Source organism: Myotis daubentonii, chromosome 18, assembly GCF_963259705.1.
Source record: "Myotis daubentonii chromosome 18, mMyoDau2.1, whole genome shotgun sequence".
NCBI lineage: Eukaryota > Metazoa > Chordata > Mammalia > Chiroptera > Vespertilionidae > Myotis > Myotis daubentonii.
The window spans coordinates 23,875,866-23,898,844 of NC_081857.1; the positions used below are offsets into that span (position 1 = coordinate 23,875,866).

Here is a 22,979-nt window from a genome sequence, read left to right on the forward strand (position 1 = left end):
TTTTGATTGGAGCATTTAATCCACTTACATTTAATGTTATTATTGAAAAGTACTTGTTTGTGGTCATTTTTATTCTTAATGTTTGTGTTTCTTCTTGTCTTTCTGTTTCTTCTTTTTATAGCAGTCCCTTTAGCATTTGTTGCATTGCTGGCTTGGTGGTAATAAACTCTCTTAGCCCTTTTTTGTCTGTGAAGCTCCTGATTCCACCTTCGATTTTGAGTGATAGCCTTGCTGGGTATAGTATTCTTGGATTCATTCCCTTGCTTTGCATCACTTTGTATATTTCATTCCATTCCCTTCTTGCCTGGTGTGTTTCTGTTGAGAAGTCAGCTGATATTCTAATAGGAGATCCTTTGTAGGTAACTTTCTATCTCTCTCTGGCAGCCTTTAAGATTCTTACTTTGTTGTTGGTGTTTGCCAATTTAATTATGATGTGTCTTGGTATTGGTCTTTTGGGGTTCATCTTGTTTGGCACTCTATGTGCTTCTTGGACTTGTGTAGTTTTTTCTTGCCAGTATCAGGGAAGTTTTCTGTCATTATTTCTTGAAACAGGTTTTCTATTCCTTGCTTCTCCTCCTTTCCTTCTGGTACTCCTATTACGTGAATGTTGTTTCGTTTTGCGTTGTCCCAAAGCTCCCTTAGGCTCTCCTCTTGCTTTTTAAGTTTTTTTCCAGTTGCTCCTGTGTTTGTGTGTTTTTTTCCTACCTTGTCTTCTAATTCGCTGATGCAGTTCTCAGCCTCTTCTAGTCTGCTGTTTAAGCCTTCCATTGTGTTCTTTATTGAAGCTATGTTGTTCTTCATTTCCTCGTGGTTCCTTTTCATGTTGGTGACATTCTCATTCAGTTCCTTATAATTCTCATTGAGTTGTGTGTATTTGTCATCCAGCCATTTGAGCATCCTTATAACCATTACTCTGAATTCTTTCTCTGGTAAGTTAGTAGCCTCAATTTCATTTAACTCCCTTTCTGGTGATTCCTATTTTTCTTTCCTTTGTGGGTTGCTTTTTTGTCTTCCCATGTTTTGCTGTAATGTTTTAATTGTAGCTCCGATTGCTTTGCTACCCAGTTTCTTTTGGGTATGGTGCTACTGGTGTGACCTCTCAGGTCTCCTGGGCTTGGTAGTCTAGTGTAGCTCCCTACTTGAGCTATTTGGGTTCTCTTGATGTAGGCCTGCGAGCTGGAAAGGCGCAATTGAGGTGTCTAGAAGTCAGCAGCCATGGAGGGGGTATCTCAATTTTTGCTGTCTTGTGCCCTTGGCTGAAATCATGCATGCCCAGCAGGGACTCACAATGGCACCCAGGAACCATCTGTTGGGGTGGTGGGGCTCCGGAGGCCTGCGTTCTGGAAAGGCATGACTGTGGTATCCAGAGTTCTGTAGTTGAGGGGTGGGCAGACTCAGCTTTTGCTGATGCCTCCATGGTTGGATACACGCAATCCCAGCGGCAGTTCACAGGGGCACCTGTAATGTGTTTGCCAGCAGGGTGTACTGACACACTCTGAAGGACCCTGGCACTGAAGCCACTGGATTGCAGTGTCTGTGAGCAGGTATCCCAGAAGAGGGAATTCAGCGTTTCTACAGCCCAGCAGTGCCTCCCTGTTTGTTTAAGTGTGTGTCCAGCGGGGCTCACAGCGGCGCCCCAGGGCTGTCTGTGGAGCGGTGGTCTTGGGAGACCTGCACACTGGAAAAGCATGCAACTGTAGTCTCCAGAGTTCTGCAGTTGTGGGGTGGGGAACCTCAGTTTTTGCTGATGCGCCTGTAGTGGATAGGCGTGCGTTCCCAGTGGTGGCACACAGGAGCACCCGCAGTGAGTTTGCTAGCGCAGGCGCACTGAAGCACTCTGAAGGGCCCTGGAACACTTAATCGAGGTGTCTTTGGGCAGGTATCCAGGATGGGTGAATTCAGAATTTCTACTGCCCAGGGGAGTGTGTCCCTATTAGTCCAAGATCGGATCCAGCAGAGGTTCACTGCGGCTTCCCAAAGTGCCCTGTGGATAGATGGGTTCAGGGGGAGTGAGCAACTGTGACAGTGCAGTTCGCTGGCGCTGATCTCTGATGCACTCTGAGGGGCCCTGGCGCTGAAGGGCCCTGGTGCTGAAATTGCACAGCTGGGGGTGTGTGGACAGTTATTCAGGCAGAAGGAATTCAGAATTTCTACTGGGGGGCAGTGCGCCTGTGTCTGTACAAAATCACACCCAGTTGGGGCTCACAGTGACTCCTAAGAGAAGTCTATGGAGTGGTGTGCCTCAGAGACCTAAGCGCTGGAGATGTGTGAATGCAGAGGTCTGCCACTGGGAAAGGGGAGGCTGCACTTACTGCTGCGGGTGTGGTGCACCTTTGGAGGTGGAGATCCCAGGGTCTGCGAGTCTGCAGGTGGGCAGCAGGATTTTGGCTGGAGTGGCTGCCGGGTCGTGGGCAGTATCCAAGGCCTGTCTGGGTGGCGGTGCTGATGAGTTCCTAGAAGAGGCTGCTCTCCCCTTCAAGATGGCATGGGCTCCGTCAGAAGCAGATTCTTACACCATCACAGGGATATGAGCCAACTGACAAAGGGAGACCCTGAGCACTGTGGTACTGGGACAGTCAAGAGTGCTTTATAGGCAGTGGCCAGGTGGCTCAGTTGGTTGGAGCATCATCCCATATGCCAAAAAGGTTATGGGATCTATCCCAGGTCAGGGCACATACGGGAGGCAACCAATCCATGTTTCTCTCTCATATTGATGCCCCCCACTTCCCCTCTCTCTAAAAATCAATTTAAAAAAGCATATCCTTGGGTGAGGATTTAAAAAAGTGCTTTATAAAACTGTGGGGTCCAAATGATGTCACCAAGGTATCAAGGACAGGTGGCAAGATCCCAGAAGTATGGATCGCAACTTGGAAAAATTATTCACCTGCTCTGCCTCACCCCTGTGTCTCCCTGTCCCCTTCCCCCCTCCCAGCTCTGGGGAAAGCTGGGGCACAAGGAAACATGCTCCAGGGACAGCCAGCATCTTGGCTGGGCCTGACACCTGAGGGAAAGTGGGACACAGAGAGGGGGGTGTCTACCTGATAATGAAAAAACCCTAAATGAAAAGAAATAATATATTCCATGTTCCCCACTTCTGAAGTTTCACTGGATGTCCCCAAATTCACCTCTGTAGTTGTGGGGGCTCAGGCAAGCCCCAAGTGCTTCTCTATGCTTCAATGTGTATGTCGCACCTACACAGCAGGAGTGTGCTTATAAGGACTAAATGAGGAAATTACAGGTGAGATGTCTGGCGCAATGCCCCACATAGAAGAACCAGACAGACCACGGCCACTCTCGGAATACAGTGCAGGATTGGAAAGTGGAGGCCCACATGGGTCACGGGCGGGGTTCTCATCCTTCTCGTTAAAACACATTCATTCCCCCATCCTCTCGCCAACCGTCAGATGTCATCTTTTCCTACCTTCTCTCCTTTGGACAAAAATGTCCCTAATGTTCATTTATACCAATATGTAAAGGACAAATAAAAGCTAATTTAGGTATAATGATTCTCTTCAATAGGCAGGTATTAGGTATCTACTGTGGCAGGCCAAGGGACAAAGATGCAAAAGACAGATGCTCCTGCCCCCAAGGAGCTGCCAGTCGAGTAGGGCAGATACAAAGATGAACAGATAATGACTGCTCCACGAGAGGGCAGCCATAAATGGGGCAGGCACCAGGTATACCTGGAGGCAGAGAGGGCACCAGATGCCCACATAATCCAGGTAAGCCCCTGATGCACAGCTTGTAGGTAGCCTGTCACCCACCCACCCACCCCCAGAACTGACTGGAAGAGCACAGCTCACTTCCCTGCCCCCAACACCACTGTGCAAGTAGAAGCCTCTGTGCCACCTTGCACTGAGAAGGGCTGACCTTGATCAGATTTGTCAACCTCATCATAGCTCCTGGCAACTGGCCAGAGGTGACATTCCACAGGAAACATCTGCCAGGCCCCTGGCTGAGGAGTGAGCACAGGCGCTGAAGTGCGGAGCCGCGGGCTCTGCTGCGGAGATGGGCAGCAAGATGGAGGAGGCAGCGCTCAGTGGCTGCTCATGTTCACAGCTCCCACTGGGGTGTACCTGACTTCACACCTTCCCCTGAGATGCAGAAGAAAAGCCACAGAGGAAACAGGCCAGCTTGGCCATGGCAAGGACCTCTCACCTGTCATACACGACTCCACTAATTGGAGGCAGCCAGTGGATGGTGAGGGATGTGTTGGTCTGCCCGATGACCATGGGTGGGATGGGAATGGGGGTGGGCTTTCGGCTTTGACTCCATTGTTGATACACAAGGTCCAAATAGCAATGCATTCGGGCCACTTGGTTAGGGGTGAAGCTGTCAGTGCAGTCATCATCTGCGGGGACAAAAAAAGGAACAGGGGAGATCGAGGTGTTAGCCTGCAAAGTCCACCTTGGCGGGACAAGTTCTGCCTCGTTCACACCTGTGTCACCAGCCCCTAACACAACACCCCATACTTGATAGGCTCCATAAACACCTGTTAAATGGATAAACGTATTCTGTTCCAGAAAGTATCTATGCTGGAAATGGGAAAGAGAAGACAGAGAATAGCACTTGCTGTATCTAAACCTGGCCATTACCTTGATATTGGGCTGGGCCAGGTGGGCCCAGGGGTCCAGGGCTGCTCTAAGCTGATGGCTGCCTATTTGGGGATCCACAAGGTGGCAGTGTTTTCAGCATATGGCCTTTTTATTCAGGAACATTTGTGGATTTGCAGTCACCTGCTCCATTCCCAGTGACTTTGGCCAGAGTTAGTGAGTATTCAGTGGAGATATTCAAGGGGAGACAGTACCTAATGTCAAGGAGGCAGCAGGACTGGAACTGTAGTCCCCACCTCACTTTCAGAGCTGGCAAAATCTCCCATGTGTGTGTTGTTGTTTTTTCCAGCAATAGAAAGGGAGTTATCTTAGTTTCAGGGCCTTTTTAAATAAGAGTACACAAGTCAAACACTCACCCCTGCTGCTTCTTTTAACAAAAAATATTTTTATTGCTTTTTGGAGAGAAAGATGGAGGGAGAGAGAGAAACATTAATGTGAGAGCACAACATCGATCAGCTGTCTCCTGCATCCCACCTGGGGATCATGCCAACAAGCAGGGCATGTGCCCTAACTGGGAATCAAATAAGCAACCCTTTGGTGCACAGGATGATGCCCAACCAACATAGCCACACTGGCCAGGGCTGCACCCTGCTTCTTAGATGTTTCCTCTGCCCACTTGAAAAGCGGGACTTAAACAGCTCTGCCCTCTGCAGCCCACTGTCCAGTTGCTCTGCCCTGGTAAGGACCACTGTGACCTTGTTGGGGGAAGAAGGGAGGCTGGTTCTTATGAATGTGATGCACCAGAATTATACACTGAAATGAGACTTGGATAAAAGTTTATTGATCGGCAACAGACAGGACCAGCTCACCACCCCTTCTTCCCTCCAAAGGCATAGCAAGGTTCTATGGTTGATTTATTTTTATTTTTTGCATAGTTCTAGAATTTATCACCAAACAAGTCCATGGAACTTACAGAAAAATTACCTTCTTCCTTCAATATTGGAATAGGTCATTAAATCAAACCTGTCCTTAATTTTAGTAATAAATGATAAATTTGAGTCCATTATGAGGAGTAATACTATGACTAGTATTATTTTTGGCCAGAAATGAGGAAGGTGTCAAGGGACAAGGAAGAAGCGTAATCCAGGATAACAAGACCAGACAATACATTTTGTTCCCAAGGCCAGGAAAGTATCATTTTTTAAATGAAATGGCACCATTTGGGGGAGGGAGGTAATCAGTACTTGACTAGTGTTGGAAGAAAAGAATCTGATACTTTAAAATAACATAAAATGAAAAGATATCCTGAGCTTAAAATTAATGAAGGCCATTTTCTTGACCAACTTCAAAAATAGTACAAAGAACCACCTTAACCCAGAAACCTCCTCCCCATCACTATTAGATTCTTTCAAAGTAAATGCCTAAGAACATGGATAAGGACAGGAATATTCAGGTTGTAGAAATCAAAGGCAGCTCAAGAAAGCTTATGGTTTGGCCCCTTTTTCCAAATGTCCCATGTAGAAGGGTGTTTTTCTTTTCATCTCCAGTGACAGAAAATCTAGTCAATGAGATCCCTACATATCTCAAAATTTATTTAAGTTCTTCAAAGACATGAAGAAAAGAGTATCCCATGATAAATATACTTCAATGCTCGGGCATAAATGACTGCCTGAAAATCCTCTCCACCTCCTGCATGTCCACCCTCCCAGCCCCTATACTCCCCACATCATCTTCATTAAAAGCAAGCACATTGAGACTGTGATACCTGTGTAGCTCATATAGTTGCTGAACGGAGCTCCCAGAAAGTGGGTAGAGCCGCAGGTGTCGTTGGTAGGCTCCGGGTCCTGGCACAGCTTACTCTTGGGAGTGGGCGCAGTGTCGGCACAGAGATCTCCTGTGTCCATGGAGGGCACTGTCTCCCTGCAGGGGTCATCGCAGGATTCTCTTTCACTGACCCCTTTGAAGACATGGTAAAGACCCAGGACATGCCCTACCTCATGGACCATGATGTTGGTATGACCAGGCATCCCGAAATAGGCCGGGTTGAGGACAACGCCACCTGTAGTAGAAGGTTTGGAAAACATCTCTGAGCATGTAAGGAATGGCAGCCCTCTAATCTTTAGTTATGTCTTCTCATAAATTAGCAAGTGTTCAGTGTCAGCCTCTAAGGCAGGGATAGGGAACTTTTTCCTGCCAAGGGCCATTAAGATATTTATAACATCATTTGCGGGCCATACAAAATTATCAACTGAAAAATCAGCCTGCGTAACACTCTTAATGCACAATCCCCAAACAGGAGAATATAGATTTAACAAGACAGCGCTTAAATTCTAATGAAAAATCTTAAGTCTTTTAACACACTTACTGATGATATTTTTTATTCCAGAGAGATGGGTCTTCTTCCCCAAATCATCTGCATTCAATACATAGTAATGAGCTTGGCTACCATATGTGTGTTAGAATGTTGCATATGCTAATTTAGGAGGCAGTGCTGTGTGCAACAGTACACATTAAGGAAAATCCTGAGGTCCTGTGCCTCTTACAGTAATTCTGCCCATGAGTCTGAGTTTAGTAGCCACAATGGACTGGAACTTAAAGAAATGGAATGCAATCCTGACATTAACTCGCTATAGGACCATGGCTCTGCCCTTGGACCTTCTCTTGTCTCTCCATCTACAGAATGAGGGGCTAGCAGGGCTCATCCCTAGGCTCCCTTCTGTTCTCACCCGGGGTCGTTAAGAGCTAACATGCAGGACTGCGTGTGACCATCATAAATACCATGTGAAGAAATGTGTGCTACCATGAACTGTCACCACCTCGGCCTTGTAATTTGTGTTCCAAGACTTCCATGTCCCTGGAGCTGGTGGTGAAGGGAAAGAGCTGGGAAGGAGCAGCGCAGACATTCTGCTCTCAGATCTGCCCTGGGTTTTCCCAGGAGCCAGATTCACTGCCTAGTAATCCTCATGGCCTTCTTTCTACCAGGTTGTCCCCTCCTTCCTCTCTCCTATGGGATCAGGTCAAAACTGGCTCTCTGACATCCCTCGAGGGGTCCCAGATTGCAAGAGGGTGCAGGCCAGGCTGAAGGACCCCACCTGTGCATGAGATCGGGGCTAGGGAGGGACACAGGAGGTTTGCCAGCCGGGGATGGACCATGGGAGGGCTCCAGGACATGTCCGGCCCTTCTCGCTCAGTCCCAGTGGGCCAGACCTCAGCAGCACGCTAACCTACCAATTGGAGCATCTGCCCCCTGGTGGTCAGTGCATGTCAAAGAGAGCAGTTGAGCAGCCTTAGCATATCATTAGCATATTACCCTTCGATTGGTTGAACGGATGAACGGACACTTAGCATATCAGGCTTTTATTATATAGGATTAGAGGAGTGGGTCCTAGTCATACACACACACACACACACACACACACACACACACACACACGCATTTCATGCCAAAGTCTACGTGAAGCATAAAGGCTTGCTGTCCAAAATCTAAAGACAAATGTGAGCACTTCTTTTCATGAGGAAGGAACAAGACATGGTAAATAATAAATAAAAACTGAGTCCGCCAAATGGTCGGACCAGGGAGGGTCTGAGGACCTGAGAATCCCACCTTTCAGGGGCCTGTGCACTCCTTTCCCAGGAACTTCATAGGAATAATGAAATGACAGTACAATTGCCACTTTCCAGGACTATTTTTTATTAATATTCAAACCAATCAGCATCACCTCTGATGCTACTATACTTTCTTCCATTTTCATTGCCAGCAACAGTCAGGCACTGAGGTCTACTGGAGGGTCCTTACGCCACCATTTGGAAGCCTCTCTCACATGGGATAGTCATTGGAGAGTGTCCAGGGCTCCTTTGGCTGTGGACATGCGCTGGAAATGTACTGACCCTTACCTTTGGGAATATTCCTTGAAAGCTCTCAAGCCTATTTCCTGATCTGTTCAATGGTAATAACAAGAGTTTCACTCTCAAAAGGTTATTATGAAGATTGAAGGAGTAACGTGGACAAAGAAGTAGTTTGCTTATTTTCTAGTACAAAGTAACTCATGGTGTGTACTGGACCATTTGTCAGTATTACTATAATTATGTAATGCAGCTGGCCACACATGCTCATTTGCCCCACCCTTATTGGCTTCTTCCTGACCACCTTCATTCATCAAGATAGCTAGAGTGTGACCACAAACAGGCAGACGTTCCAGAGTAAAACCAGGCATTGCCAGGCAAAGTAGACAAACATGCTCACACAAGGAGCTCTGATTTGCCTTTAAGCTGCTCAAGCTTGGTTTCTATGCCATTCTGATCCTGAGATCCACAGGCACCCAGAGACAGAAAAGACTTGGATAGAGTTTAAAATGAATCAGTGTGTCCATTCTCTTTATAGATAACATATGGGCATTCAAAAATTATTCACATTAGCCTGAAATTAGTGATTGCGGGAGGAAAAGAAATATTATAGGATTGGGACTGAGAGCTTAATTCTTCATAGACCTTGCTGGTAGATTAGATGCATATAAGACACTCTTATTCTGTAATGCCAACAATATTTTCCTTCCCACTTCTCTGGAGATTATATATATATATATATATATATATATATATATATATATATATATATATATACATGCCTAGGTGACCATTCGACCATTCGGCCAGTAGCTATGACGCACACTGACCACCAGGGGGAAGATGCTCAATGTACAAGCATGAAAACATGGAACAGACTAATGTATCTCAGAGGGATGTGGGGGTAGGGGGGAGGGTGGGAAGAGATTAACCAAAGATCTTATATGCCTACTAGAGGCCCGGTGCACAGATTTGTGCACCAGTGGGGTCCCTCAGCTTGGCCTGCAGGGACTGAGCCGAAACCCACAGTCTGACATCCCCTGAGGGGGGTCCCAGATTGTGAGAGGGCACAGGTCAGGCCGAGGGACCCCACCGGTGCACAAATCCATGCACCAGGCCTCTAGTATTCGATATTTGAATATTCCTATATTCAAAACCACTCTTCATTTTTGTTTCTCCTCATCTTGGAAGATTAAAACATAGATGAGAGATAAAATATGGTGTTAACATGGAGGACATGATCCCCTCCTTTGTAATGGAATCCCTTCCTTTGTGCTCTCTGCTCCAACCTGCTACATTAAAATAGAAAGTAGAAAGACATGCCAAAATATGGGTTCAACCATACCTTGGCCCCTCAATCTTCACTCTGAGACACTGCCAGACTCTCTCTGCCTTTGTTCACCTCCCCAACACCTGTCCAGCAAGGCTGTTTATGGACAAGACCAAAAGTACCTAAGAAGGAAAAACTAAGAAGCAATAGTATAAATAGAAGAGTTACAATTTGGAAATACTAGTATTTCACCTCAATCGTTCCTTGCTCCCCCTCACCCTGTTACTCTACTGCCAGTTCTGGAAGCCAGATTCTCCTCATTCATCCACTGCCTCACTAAGAAATACAGAACAGGGTGAAATGCAAGGAAAGGAGTTCTTTTCTGGCTGTGATGATTCCAAAGTCTATGCCATTTGGGCCATGAGAGGCCTCCATGGTTTAGCCAGCATGGTGGATGAATGGAGGATATAGTGAGCTTTGCCTCACGTTAGCAATATCACCACTACATCTCAACCTAGAAAAGACTCTCCTAATCTGGAGGAAAATAAAAGAAATAAAAAGACAATAATGGGAATGTATGGATGATGGTGGGTCCCGATTAAGTAGAACCTTCCAAGGCTCTGGTAAAAAGATAGATTCAAAATAGTGCATGTGGCCTGACAGTGGGGGATCTTACCTCCTTCTAGTGATGGATTCCTGGGTGCATGGTCTCAGTCTAGAGAAGAATGGCTGACCAGTGTATCTTAGGGGGAAGGGTGACAGAGAGACCCCCAGAGACTCCCTGAAGGTGGGACCCTGATGGGAACAATGGTCATCTCAGGTGCCAGCCTCACCTGATGACAGAACATAAAATGGCCTTGGCATCTGTAAGCCATCTACACATTATATACAGCCCCAGGCAAAACAAACTCAACTACTAGTAAGAGTAAATCTCTACCACTCAAAAACATAGAGATTCAAAATAGAAATTAAGTTCAATTATAGAAGAATAATTAAGAATTTCATTTCTTGCATATCAGAATATATACACTGGGACTTGAACAGTGCCACTGACTGTACATAGAACATAATATGGATAGGGCTTCCTCAATTTAGCAACTGGTGTCCATGTGTGACACAGCTGTTGCTTAATGGACTGCCAGTGGAGCACGCTTCCTTAGAAGACCTTTCAGTCTTGATTATCAGGGACAAGCTAACAAAGTAAGACAGGGTTGTTGTGTGGTAATGGGAAGAAAAGAGAGGGAAGTTGCTGATTAAAAGATGAAATCTAAGTAGCAGACAGCCAAGCTCCCAAAGTGATGCTGTATTAGCAGCTTCCAACTGGCTTTTCCCAGCTTCATCCCAAGACAGACAGAGCTGCATGTGGTGAAGAAAATGATTCCCAAAGCCACTTCCATTAAAAACAAACTCTAACTCTAACTCTCTCTCTCTCAGGCAGTTTGAGAAAAGGACACAAGTGGAAATGACTTTAAAACAGTTCTGTAAAACTTTTAGGGCTTAATATTATATGCCCATAAAACATGGAGGTTGAGGGCTGGTCTGCAGGTGCCTACATAATTACTTCCAGTTACTAGCTAAAAACACTCCTTAAAATACACTTTTCACCACGAAGGGACAAAGATATCAAAGTGTGGCTGGGGGTCCAAGGAAGAAGCAAAGAACTGTAGAAGTGGACTGATACACAAGGGAGAGAAAGAAATGGAGAAAGTTTTTTAAAAAATCATGGGAGCTAGAAAACGCAGCACATTTTTAACAGAACCAGAACAGAAACCATTCATCTCCAAATCTTGAATTGGCTTCTTAGTTTTATAGGCTGTGGTCTCATTAGAAGGAAGTCCTTATTCTGGGCAAGACTAAACCAAGACAGGAATGTGTACAGGATAAAGATTTTGCAATTTGGTGTCATTTTTTCTTCTTCTTTATACTCTTTTAGCCATTCCTACCCACAACTGTCAAGCCCTTCAGGCTCTCCAGCTACTCCCACCTCACAGGAGAAAAGTAATTTGATTTTAAAAACTGAAGATGTTATTATTGAGGCATTGAAGATTTATGATGTAATTCTTTCCTTGCTCCTGAATGAAGGAAGTGCTTCAGACACACACACACACACACACACACACACACACACACACACACCACTGTATGCCAGAATTTCAGGCACTACAGAATATGCATTAAAATATTTTCTATAATTCATTTATTAACTTAGCATTCACTGAGCATCTATTCTATGTCCGGCACTATTCTGGGCACCAAGTAGTCAATGATTACTAGTTTAAAAGAAGAGATAAAGGTTATCTACACTAATAAAAGAGAAACATGTAAATTAACCATCCCTCCACGATGCCCACAAGCCACGCCCACCAGCCAGTGAGTATGCAAATTAACCTGACAAAGATGGTGGGTTAATTTGCATACACAGGCAACAGGCAGCCAGGGGCGGGGCAGGTACTTCCCCCACATTGCCATGGCAACAATGGGGCAGTTCCGGCCCTGTGGGCGCTTGAACGCACACAGGTGCCAAGTAGCCGGGGGCGGGGTGGCGCATGCAGAAGCCAGGGGTGGGGCCTGGAGTGCGTGTGCAGGTGCCGGCGGAGGTTCTCTCTCTGCGGCCGCTTGCACACGCGCCTGCACCAAAAGGCCTGAGTCCCCGGGACAGGCATCCTCAGGAGCCAGGCCACCCTGAGCCTGTAGGCCCATGCCTAGGCCTGGAGCGACCGGGGTCTCAGAACCTGACAGAGGGTGTACATCAGGCTGAGGGGACTCCCCTGCTACCCCTGTGCATGAATTTTGTGCACCGGGCCCCCAGTTGATATATAAATAATCACACATAAAGATGCTTATTTATTTCACCTACTTATAAATGCATAAACCTACCTTTGGGACACCCCAATTTCAGGGCATGAAATTCATATCCTAGGGTAATTTTGTCCAAAATTTTCACTATCCAAGAGTGCTCACCCAAGTTCGAAACCCAAGTGCACCTGGGATAAACCCACTTACTGAATGCTGTCTTCTGACAATAAAATAATCTACAACAGCAGCCAGTGGGTGATTCCAAGACCAAACCAAGTAGCCTGTCTTATTCATGTCAGGTAGCCTGTCTCATTACTAATCCTACAATTCCTCCTATTTACATGGTGATCTCCAGTGTACATACCTCATTTATTCCTCATCTCCAGAAAGAATCCCTCTGCTTAGGCACCATAACGAGACCCATGGATAGGGGACAGTATCTCCTTTGTGTGGCCCAACCACTTAATGGTAGTACACCAGCTCTTCCCTCTTTACCTCCTGTACACTCTTCCACCTCCTCCTCTGCTCTCTGCATCTGCACTCACTGAAACAACCTGGCAAAGACTACCAAAGACTTTCCACTTGTCAAGTCTCTGGCTGCCTCAGCCCCTGAGACCTCACCCACACTGTGGATGAATGTGGCACAATTGATGTAACACCCTAATCTCAATGGCAACCTCTTGGTTAGGAAGAAGTCGAGGCTTGTCCTGGGAGACCCTCTCCAAATTTCTGGGTGATGAAAAGGTATCCCACCCCTGAGCTCATCTCTGCTACTTCCACCTTGCCTGCCCCCTACTCCGCAGTTGCTTTGCCTTCCCCAGAGAGCTGTCCCTCTAGCATCACCCCAAGATGGCTGCTCTCCTTGGTCCCCTGGGCCCAGTGACATTCATAGACCCTGCCCAACAGCCACCCATCCCCACAAACTGCCACCCATCACTCACTCTTCACTGGCTGGTAAGGAGACTCCCTTTGCTTCTTACCAGCTGCTCTACCATTGTAAGCAGTTGGACCCCTAAGCACACTTTTTTTCTCTTTGTAAAGGAGCCAACATCTCTCCAGGGCAAATTCTCCAGGTTCGAAAGGAAGTGAGATGGGAGGGACAGCTCTCTGGGAAGGCAAAGGAACTGCTGAGAAGGGGGCGGGAAAGGTGGAAGTAGCAGAGATGAGCTCAGGAGTGGAATACCTTTTCATCACCCAGAAATTTGGAGGGGGTCTCCCAGGACAAGCCTCGATTTCTTCCTAACCAAAGTATCCAGGTTGGAAAGGAAGTGAGCAAACCCAGGAAGATCAACCACAGACAAACAATGTTTGAAACGTTCTACACTACCACCGTTATTGTTGCTGCTACTAATGAAGCTAGCATTTCTGAGGCTGTGCTATGTGCCAGGTACTGTTCCTTATGCTTATTACCCCCATTTTATGTATAAGGATACTAAGGCCCAGAGAGGCAACTTGCTCAAGAGCCAATTAGTTCCTATTTATGTGGAACCATATTCCACTCTATAATGCAAAGATTTTTCCCCCCTACAAGGTCACATTATCTGAACTCATTTGTAGATCCTGTATGTTTAAACCCCCTTTACGAGACAGGTTTAAGTTCCCTCCCACATGTCTCTTGGGTTCCATGCACACTGGGCATGTTGCTTGTGATCTTACCTGGATGTTGGAATGTTCTTGGGCAAGACAGACATTTTCCAGAACAATTAAGGAAGATGGTTGGCCCAAGACACACCTGAGTGTCTAACTCCCATGCCAGAGAGTGACCGAGTCTCTTGTCTAACCTGGCCAGCGTGCCCTGGTGCTGAATTTATCTCTGTGGCTCTGGTATTTGTGGGCCACAGGGCACTTTCTCAGACCTCTCTCTCCTTTGGTGGCTGGTATACCCCTAAGTCCTGCTCCTCCTCCTTCTTCTGTTTACGTCCCTTCAGATGACCCCAAACTCAACATATCCAAAAGTAAACCAGCTCCCCATTCACTCCTCCTTTTCCTATATTTTCCACCTTGGCACTACCAACCACTCAGTCAAAAATAATTCTTCTCCCTCCCTCCAAAAACAAAGTTTCTCAGTACTTAGAGCTATAAATGTTTAAAAAGCAATATAACTAATGCTGAATCTTATCTTATTACAACAATTGCTATTAATCATCCACAGACACAAGAATATGGGGGGGGGAAAGACACTCACCTCATTAAGATATGCATTTCCCATTTTGTTTACTAGTCATCAATCAACACTTCAAAATGTTGATTTTATCAATTTTGGACAAGTAACCGGTTCCAAAACCAACTCAACTGAAGAGAAATTTTCAACAATTTAGAACTTATAATCAGTATTGATGTGAATATCTTATTTGTGTTGTTGTACCACAGTTTTGTTAGATGCTACCATTGAGAAAAAAGGGTAAAGGATTGGTGAAATCTATTTGTATTATTCCTACAACCACATGCAAATATACCATTGTATCAACATTTAAAAGTTTAGTTTTAAAAAGTATTAATACAAAAAACTGTTTTATTCAAAATATGTTTTTAGCAGAGCAATGGGTGACCAACTGAGACTTTTAAAAAATAAGCATGTATATGCCCCATTAATATTAAATTCTATAGGAGAAATGAAGTAGAAACACAAATTCAAAGAGAAAAACAATCAGTGAATAGTTCCCCAATGTTAAAGAAGTGCATGGCCACAAATTTTTTTAAATAAATGATAGTGATTATCCAATTGTTACATTACTGAGGATACATTTAGAAGAGTAAACTTAAAATTTATTTTTAAAATATCAAAAATTTATAATAGTATAGCAGAATTTATATTATTTTCTTCTATTGAAACATATGATTAAATGTTTAGATGTCACTCTTAGACTGTGTAAAGGGTACAGAGCTTTTCCAAAGTCTTTTAGGGGGTCCAAGAGAGCAAAAATAAATGTGAAGAGCACTGTTCTAGCCAATACATTCCACCTCTAAGTATGCCCGGGTTTTTAACAGCCCAAACCTTGGCACCTATGAGCCTACTCAGTGTGGAATGCCCTCTCATTGTCTACCAAGCAAGGCTCTTTCAATTCTCCTCTCCAGCCTCAGCCCCTCTGGAAACTCATCCCAGGTGCTATGGGCATAACACAGCACTTTCTCTATGGCTCCTGCCTGACCTCATGTGCGGTATCATCACACTGCACCCTAAGTATTTGTTTACATGTCTGTCTCCCAGCTAAGCTGTGCAAACCTTTAGGGTGAATTCCTTTACTGTCCTATCTCTGGTATTGCCATGAAACAGATTCAATAGGTTCTGGAAGAATGGACGAATGAGTGAATGAATTATCATCATGCGCCTGGGATTAATAGTTTATAAATGATTTACCACTTAAATTAGTTTTCTGCCTTTAAAGATATATTTTCAATATAAGTGTTGAGCACTAAGGCTAAAGATACTCAAACCAATAAATATTAGGGGATCTCATACATTCATTTACTTATAAAAATTCTGCCCTGGGTTACTAACTGGATTAAAAGTACAAAATTACACTAAATGGCAGAAATGGCATTAATGGCAAAGGAGGACCATAAATCATCTTGGTCTTTAGGATAGTCATTGAAGCCACTGGTGGTCAGAAATAGGGTTCAATTTTCAAACTTTCGGCTACAGTTATTTATCTGCTAGGTCACTCAGCTGACCCTCAAAATGCAAGAGTCTTGATAAGAACTCAGAGCAATTCTGAAAAATGGCGACCAGCAGGAAGGTAGGGAGGGAGAGAGTGTGAGAGCGCAAGGAAGTGATAGAGGAGTGTGTGGACGTGTGTGGTGTGTGTGTATGAGCTAGGGACAGTTAGATTCTGCAGGTCTTCTAAGGAGCTGCTAAACCGGGCAGTCTTAGGCGGCAGAGTCCCACTCCCTGAGCAGACACTCCTGGGCGGCCAGCACAAGCACAGCAACCACGCCATCTTGGGAAACAGAGCTGCTTGAGACTAGAATCCTGGCCTCAGCACCACCCAGTCTGATCTCAGACGCATACCAGGACCCTGCAGCCACTGGGGACAGAGACCTGTGACCACAACTACAGACCTGCGGACACCAAAAGTTCAGAAATCCCCGCAGCAGATCCATGAGTAACAGAGCCCATCCCCCCTTCCCGCAGGCTTGCAGGCAGCGCCAGAGTAACTAACTGATAGACCCACCCCTTGCCGGGGCCTCAGCGCTCCAGGATCTTTAGCCTGGAAGTGCACAAGCACCTTGGAACTGATCCTGCATAGGGCCGGGCTCAGGAATCCTAGGCTGGGAGCAATCACAGGAACACCGGGAACTGGTCTTACGCGCACTGCCGGCTTCAGACCCCTGCGCTGGGAGCAATCACACGAACACCAGGATCTGGTACTGCTCACATTGCCTGCTCCAGGAGCCCTGGGCTGGGAGCAAACGCGCGAACCCCAGGAACTGATCCTACATGCACTGCCGGCTTCAGAGCCCTGGGCTGGGAGCAATCGCGGGAACACCAGGAATTTGTCCCGGTATCACAGGCCCAGGGACCCCAATTCTCTGGGCAGGAGGCAACACCAAGCACCAGTGACTTGACTGTGTTTCTTATCACCTGCGCCTGAGATCCTGATTCCCTGTGCATTCATACTAAGAGCCAGTGACTCCAATTCCTGGTGCAAGGGCACACAGGGACCCTGATTCTCAAGGCAAGGTCGCACGAAGCAACAGAGACTCTGATACTGGATTCTTGGGGAACTCTGACTCCTGGTGCATGCTAGGGGGCTCTGGTTTTCAACACGCTCCAGGGGGGTCTCTGTTTCAGCACTGTGCAGGCAGGGTCCCTGATTCTAAGGGCGCGTACGAGGCCACATTGAGCGCTGACAACACTGACTCTGAGCGAGCCTGGTTCCCACCAACCCACAACAACCACACATCTTGGTGTCAGAGCTCTTCAGTGACACTAGGGTGGTGGGAGGCTCCCACTGCACACAGCCCAGGCCCACGTAACTCGATGTTTGAACCATCGGGAGATAATCAGAATGAAGAGACGACACAACACCCAGAGGAAAGACAATGAGGAGTCACTAAGAAAGAAAATTAATGAAGTTGAAGCATGCAACATGACAGAAAAAGAATTTAGAATAATGGTTGTACAATTCATTCACCGAATGGATGAGGAAATCAACAACCTATGCAAGAATCAGGAAGAAATGACAAGTGATATAGCTACAATCAAAAACACCATGGAAAGTTTCAACAGCAGACTAGAAGAAGCAGAGGACCGAATTAGTGAGTTAGAAGATAAGGCAGAGAAACAAGCTCAATCTGAACAGCAACTGGAGAAAAAAATTAAAAAGCAGGAGGAAAGCCTAAGGGAGCTTCGGGACAACATGAAACGAAGTAACATACGCATAATAGTGCTGCAAGAAGGACAAGAAGAGCAGCAAGAATTAGAAAATCTATTTGAAGAAATAATGTCAGAAAACTTCCCAGATATGGGGAAGAAAAAAGTTACACAAGTACAGAGAGTCCCAGGCAAGATGAACCCCAAAAGACTCACACCAAGACACGTCATAATAACGATGGCAAATGTACAACACAAAGAGAGAATCTTAAAGGCTGCAAGAGAGAAACAGAGAGTTACCTACAAAGGATCCCCCATCAGATTATCAAATGATTTCTCAACAGAAATACATCAGGCCAGAAAAGAATGGACAGAAATCTACAAAGTGATGCAAAGCAAAGGACTGAATCCAAGAATACTCTATCCAGCAAGGCTATCATTCAAAGGGGAAATAAGAAGCTTCACAGACAAAAAAAGGCTAAGGGAGTTTATCACCACCAAGCTAGCAATGCAAGAAATGCTAAAGGGACTGGTGTAAAAAGAAGAACTAAAAAGCCCAGAAAGAAAACAGCCACAAAAAAATAGAAATGGCTACAAACAAGTACCTTTCAATGATAACTTTAAACGTAAATGGACTAAATGGTCCCATCAAAAGACATCGAGTAGCTGAATGGATAAAAAAACATGACCCATATATTTGCTGTCTACAAGAGACCCACCTCAGTAGAAGAGATTCACACAGACTGAAAGTGAAGGGATGGAAAAATATCTTTCAGGCAAATGGAAATGAAAAAAAAGCTGGCGTAGCAATACTTATATCGGACAAAATAGACCTCAAAGTGAAGGCCATAACAAGAGATAAGGAAGGCCACTTCATAATACTAAAGGGATCAATACAACAAGAGGATTTAACACTGATAAACATATATGCACCCAATGCAGGAGCACCCACATACATAAGAAAACTCCTGGAAGATATCAGGGGAGAGATCGACAACAATACAATCATAGTAGGGGACTTAAATACACCACTGATATCACTGGATAAATCCGCTAGACAAAAACTCAGCAAAGAAACAGCAATCCTAAATGACTCACTAGATCAGATGGACTTAATTGATATCTTCAGAACACTTCACCCCAAAGCCACAAAATATACGTTCTTCTCAAGTGCTCATGGGACATCTTCAAAAATAGATGACATATTGGGTCACAAACAAAGTCTCCCCAAATTCAAGAAGATTGAAATCATACCAAGCATCTTCTCAGACCACAAGGGCATAATATTAGAAATAAACTACAATAAAAACAACTCAAAATACTCAAACACTTGGAAGCTGAATAGCATGTTATTAAATATTGATTGGGTTACCAATGAGATCAAAGAAGAAATTAAAAACATCCTGGAAACTAATGACAATGAAAACACAACAATCCAAAACCTATGGGACACAATGAAAGCAGTTCTGAGAGGGAAGTTTATAGCTCTACAGGCCTATCTCAACAAACAAGAAAAAATGGTAGTAAATCATCTAAATCTACAGCTCAAAGAATTAGAAAGAGAGCAACAAGAAAAGCCCAGAGTGAGCAGAAGGAAGGAGATAATAAAGATTAGAGCAGAAATAAATGACATAGAGACCAAAAATCAATACAGAAAATCAATGAAAACAAGAGCTGGTTCTTTGAAAGGATAAACAAGATTGACAAACCTCTAGCCAGGCTCACCAAGAAGCAAAGAGAGAGGACCCAAATAAACAAAATCAGAAATGATAGAGGCGAAATAACAACTGACCCCACAGAAATACAAATGATTGTTAAAAAATACTATGGACAACTCTACTTCAACAAACTAGACAACCTGGACGAAATGGACATATTCCTAGAAAAATACAACATTCCAAAACTTAATCAGGAAGAATCTAAAAATCTCAACAGGCCAATAACTATGGAAGAAATTGAAGCAGTCATCAAAAAGCTTCCAGCAAACAAAAGCCCAGGACCAGACAGCTTCACAGGGGAGTTTTACCAAACATTCAAGGAAGAACTAAAACCTATCCTCCTCAGACTACTACAAAAAATACAAAAGGAAGCAACACTTCCAAGCTCATTCTATGAAGCCAGCATCACCCTAATACCAAAACCAGGTAAAGACAACACAATGAATGAGAATTACAGGCCAATATCCCTCATGAATATAGATGCCAAAATCCTCAACAAAATCTTAGCAAATCGGATCCAGCAGTACATCAGAAAGATCATACACCATGACCAAGTAGGATTTATCCCAGGGATGCAAGGATGGTACAATATCCACAAATCAATAAATGTGATACATCACATAAACAAATTGAAAGAAAAAAACCACATAGTCATATCAATTGATGCAGAAAAAGCGTTTGACAAAATTCAACACCCATTTTTGATAAAAACTCTCAGCAAGGTGTGAATAGAAGGATCATACCTCAACATAATAAAAGCCATATATGACAAACCCACAGCCAACATCATACTCAATGGACAAAAACTAACACCGTTTCCCCTAAGAACAGGAACAAGACAGGGATGCCCACTCTCACCACTCCTGTTTGACATAGTACTGGAACTATTAGCCATTGCAATTAGACAAGAAGAAGAAATAAAAGGCATCCAAATTGGAAAAGAAGAAGTAAAACTGCCCTTATTTTCAGATGACATGACATTATACTTAAAAAACCCTAAAGACTCCATCAAAAAACTATTAGACTTAAAAAAAGAATTCAGCAATGTAGCAGGATACAAAATTAACGCCAAGAAATCTAAGGCATTTCTATACACCAATAGTGAACTTGCAGAAAGAGAGACTAAAAAAGCAATCCCATTTACCATCGCACCAAAAAAATTAAGCTACCTAGGAATAAACTTAACTAAAGAGGTAAAAGACCTCTACTCAGAAAACTGCAGGACGTTGAAAAAAGAGATAGAGGAAGACATAAAGAGATGGAAGAACATATCATGTTCTTGGATTGGTAGAATCAACATCATTAAAATGTCCATACTACCCAAAGCAATCTATAAATTCAACGCACTTCCCATTAAAACACCAACGGCATATTTCACAGACCTAGAAGGAACTCTCCAAAAATTCATCTGGAATAAAAAATGACCCCGAATAGCTGCAGCGATCCTGAGAAAGAACAAAGTAGGTGGGATTTCAATACCAGATATCAAGCTGTATTACAAAGCCACTGTTCTCAAAACTGCCTGGTACTGGCATAAGAACAGACATATAGATCAATGGAATAGAATAGAGAGCCCAGAAATCAGCCCCAACCAATATGCTCAATTAATATTTGACAAAGGAGGCAAGAACATAAAATGGAGTCAAGATAGTCTCTTCAATAAATGGTGCTGGGAAAACTGGACAGATACATGCAAGAAAATGAAACTAGATCACCAACTTACACCATACACAAAAATAAACTCAAAGTGGATAAAGGACTTAAATATATGACGGGAAACCATAAAAATACTAGAAGAATCCAAAGGCAACAAAATCTCAGACATATGCTGTAGCAATTTCTTCACCGATACAGATCCTAGGGCATTGGAAACTAAAGAGAAAATAAATAAATGGGACTACATCAAAATAATAAGTTTCTGCACAGCAAAAGAAACCATCAACAAAACAACAAGAAAGCCCACTACATGGGAGAACATATTTGCCAATGCTATCACTGATAAGGGTTTAATCTCCAACATTTATAGGGAACTCATACAACTCAACAAAAGGAAGATAAACAATCCAATCAAAAAATGGGCAAAGGACCTAAATAGACACCTTTTAAAAGAGGACATTCAGAAAGCCAAGAGACATATGAAAACATGCTCAAAGTCACTAATCATCCCAGAGATGCAAATCAAAACAACAATGAGGTATCATCTCACACCTGTCAGAATGACTATCATCAACAAATCAACAAACGACAAGTGCTGGAGAGGATGTGGAGAAAAAGGAACACTCGTGCGCTGCTGGTGGGAATGCAGACTGGTGCAGCCACTATGCAAGACAGTATGGAGTTTCCTCAAAAAACTACAAATGGAACTCCCATTTGACCCTGTGATCCCACTTCTAGGAATATATCCCAAGAAACCAAAAACACCAATCAGAAAGGATATATGCACCCCTATGTTCATAGCAGCACAATTCACCATAGCTTAGATCTGGAAACAGCCTAAATGCCCATCAGTAGATGGATGGATTAGAAAACTGTGGTACATCTACACGATGGAATACTATGCTGCTGTAAAAAAGAAGGAACTCTTACCATTTGCAACAGCATGGATGGAACTGGAGAGCATTATGCTAAGTGAAATAAGCCAGTCAATGAAGGAAAAATACCACATGATCTCACTCATTTCTGGATAATAGAGACCATTATAAACTTTTGAACAATAATAGATACAGAGGCAGAGCTGCCTTGAACAGACTGTCAAACTACAGCAGGAAGGCCGGGGAGGGTGGGGGGTGAGGGGGGCAGGAGGAGGGGGTAAGAGATCAATTGAAGGACTTGTATGCATGCATATAAGCATAACCAATGGACATAAGACACTGGGGGGTAGGGCAGGCCAGGGGATTGTCAAGGGCGGGGGGGGAAAAAAGGAGACATATGTAATACTCTTTGTAATACTTTAAGCAATAAATTTAAAAAAATGCAGGAGTCTTATGTGTTGACACAAACAAGTAATCTCAAGTCTTGAAAAGACTATTAAGAAAATCCTAGCCCTGCTGGTGTGGCTCAGTGGTTAAGCATCAACCTATGAACCGGAAGGTCAAGGTTCGATTCCTAGTCAGGGCATATCCCCGGGCTGTGGGCTCCATCCCCACAGGAGGGCGTGTAGGAGGCAGCTGATCAATGATTCTCATCATTGATGTTTTTATCTTTCTCTCTCCTCTCCCTTCCTCTCTGAAATCAATAAAAATATGTGGGGTTTTTTAAAAAAGAAACTCCTAAATGTCTTCCCCTATCATGTTATGCTGCTGCCTGTATTGTTCTACACCTGGTTTAGGTCAAAAGAATTCCTTTGTTCAATTACAGTGATGATTGAACAAGAAGAAATAAGTATGAACAGGAGCCATTTCACATTGAACCAGACCTCTCAGCTGCTCAGGCTACTTCTGAAGATGACATTACATATCATGCTATAGGGGGACATGGCTGTAGAA

General features: G+C 44.2%; 1 protein-coding gene across 1 annotated transcript in view; it reads right to left on the minus strand.

The window, feature by feature from the left end:
• Positions 1–22,979, minus strand: part of PAPPA2 (pappalysin 2) — a 229,048-nt gene that overhangs the window by 125,182 nt on the left and 80,887 nt on the right. The window contains exons 4-5 of the mRNA XM_059673457.1: positions 6,319–6,612; positions 4,159–4,351 (exon numbers count right to left, since the gene is read on the minus strand). Of these exons, the coding sequence (XP_059529440.1) occupies positions 4,159–4,351; positions 6,319–6,612 (487 nt within the window). The remainder of the gene's footprint in view (positions 1–4,158; positions 4,352–6,318; positions 6,613–22,979) is intronic.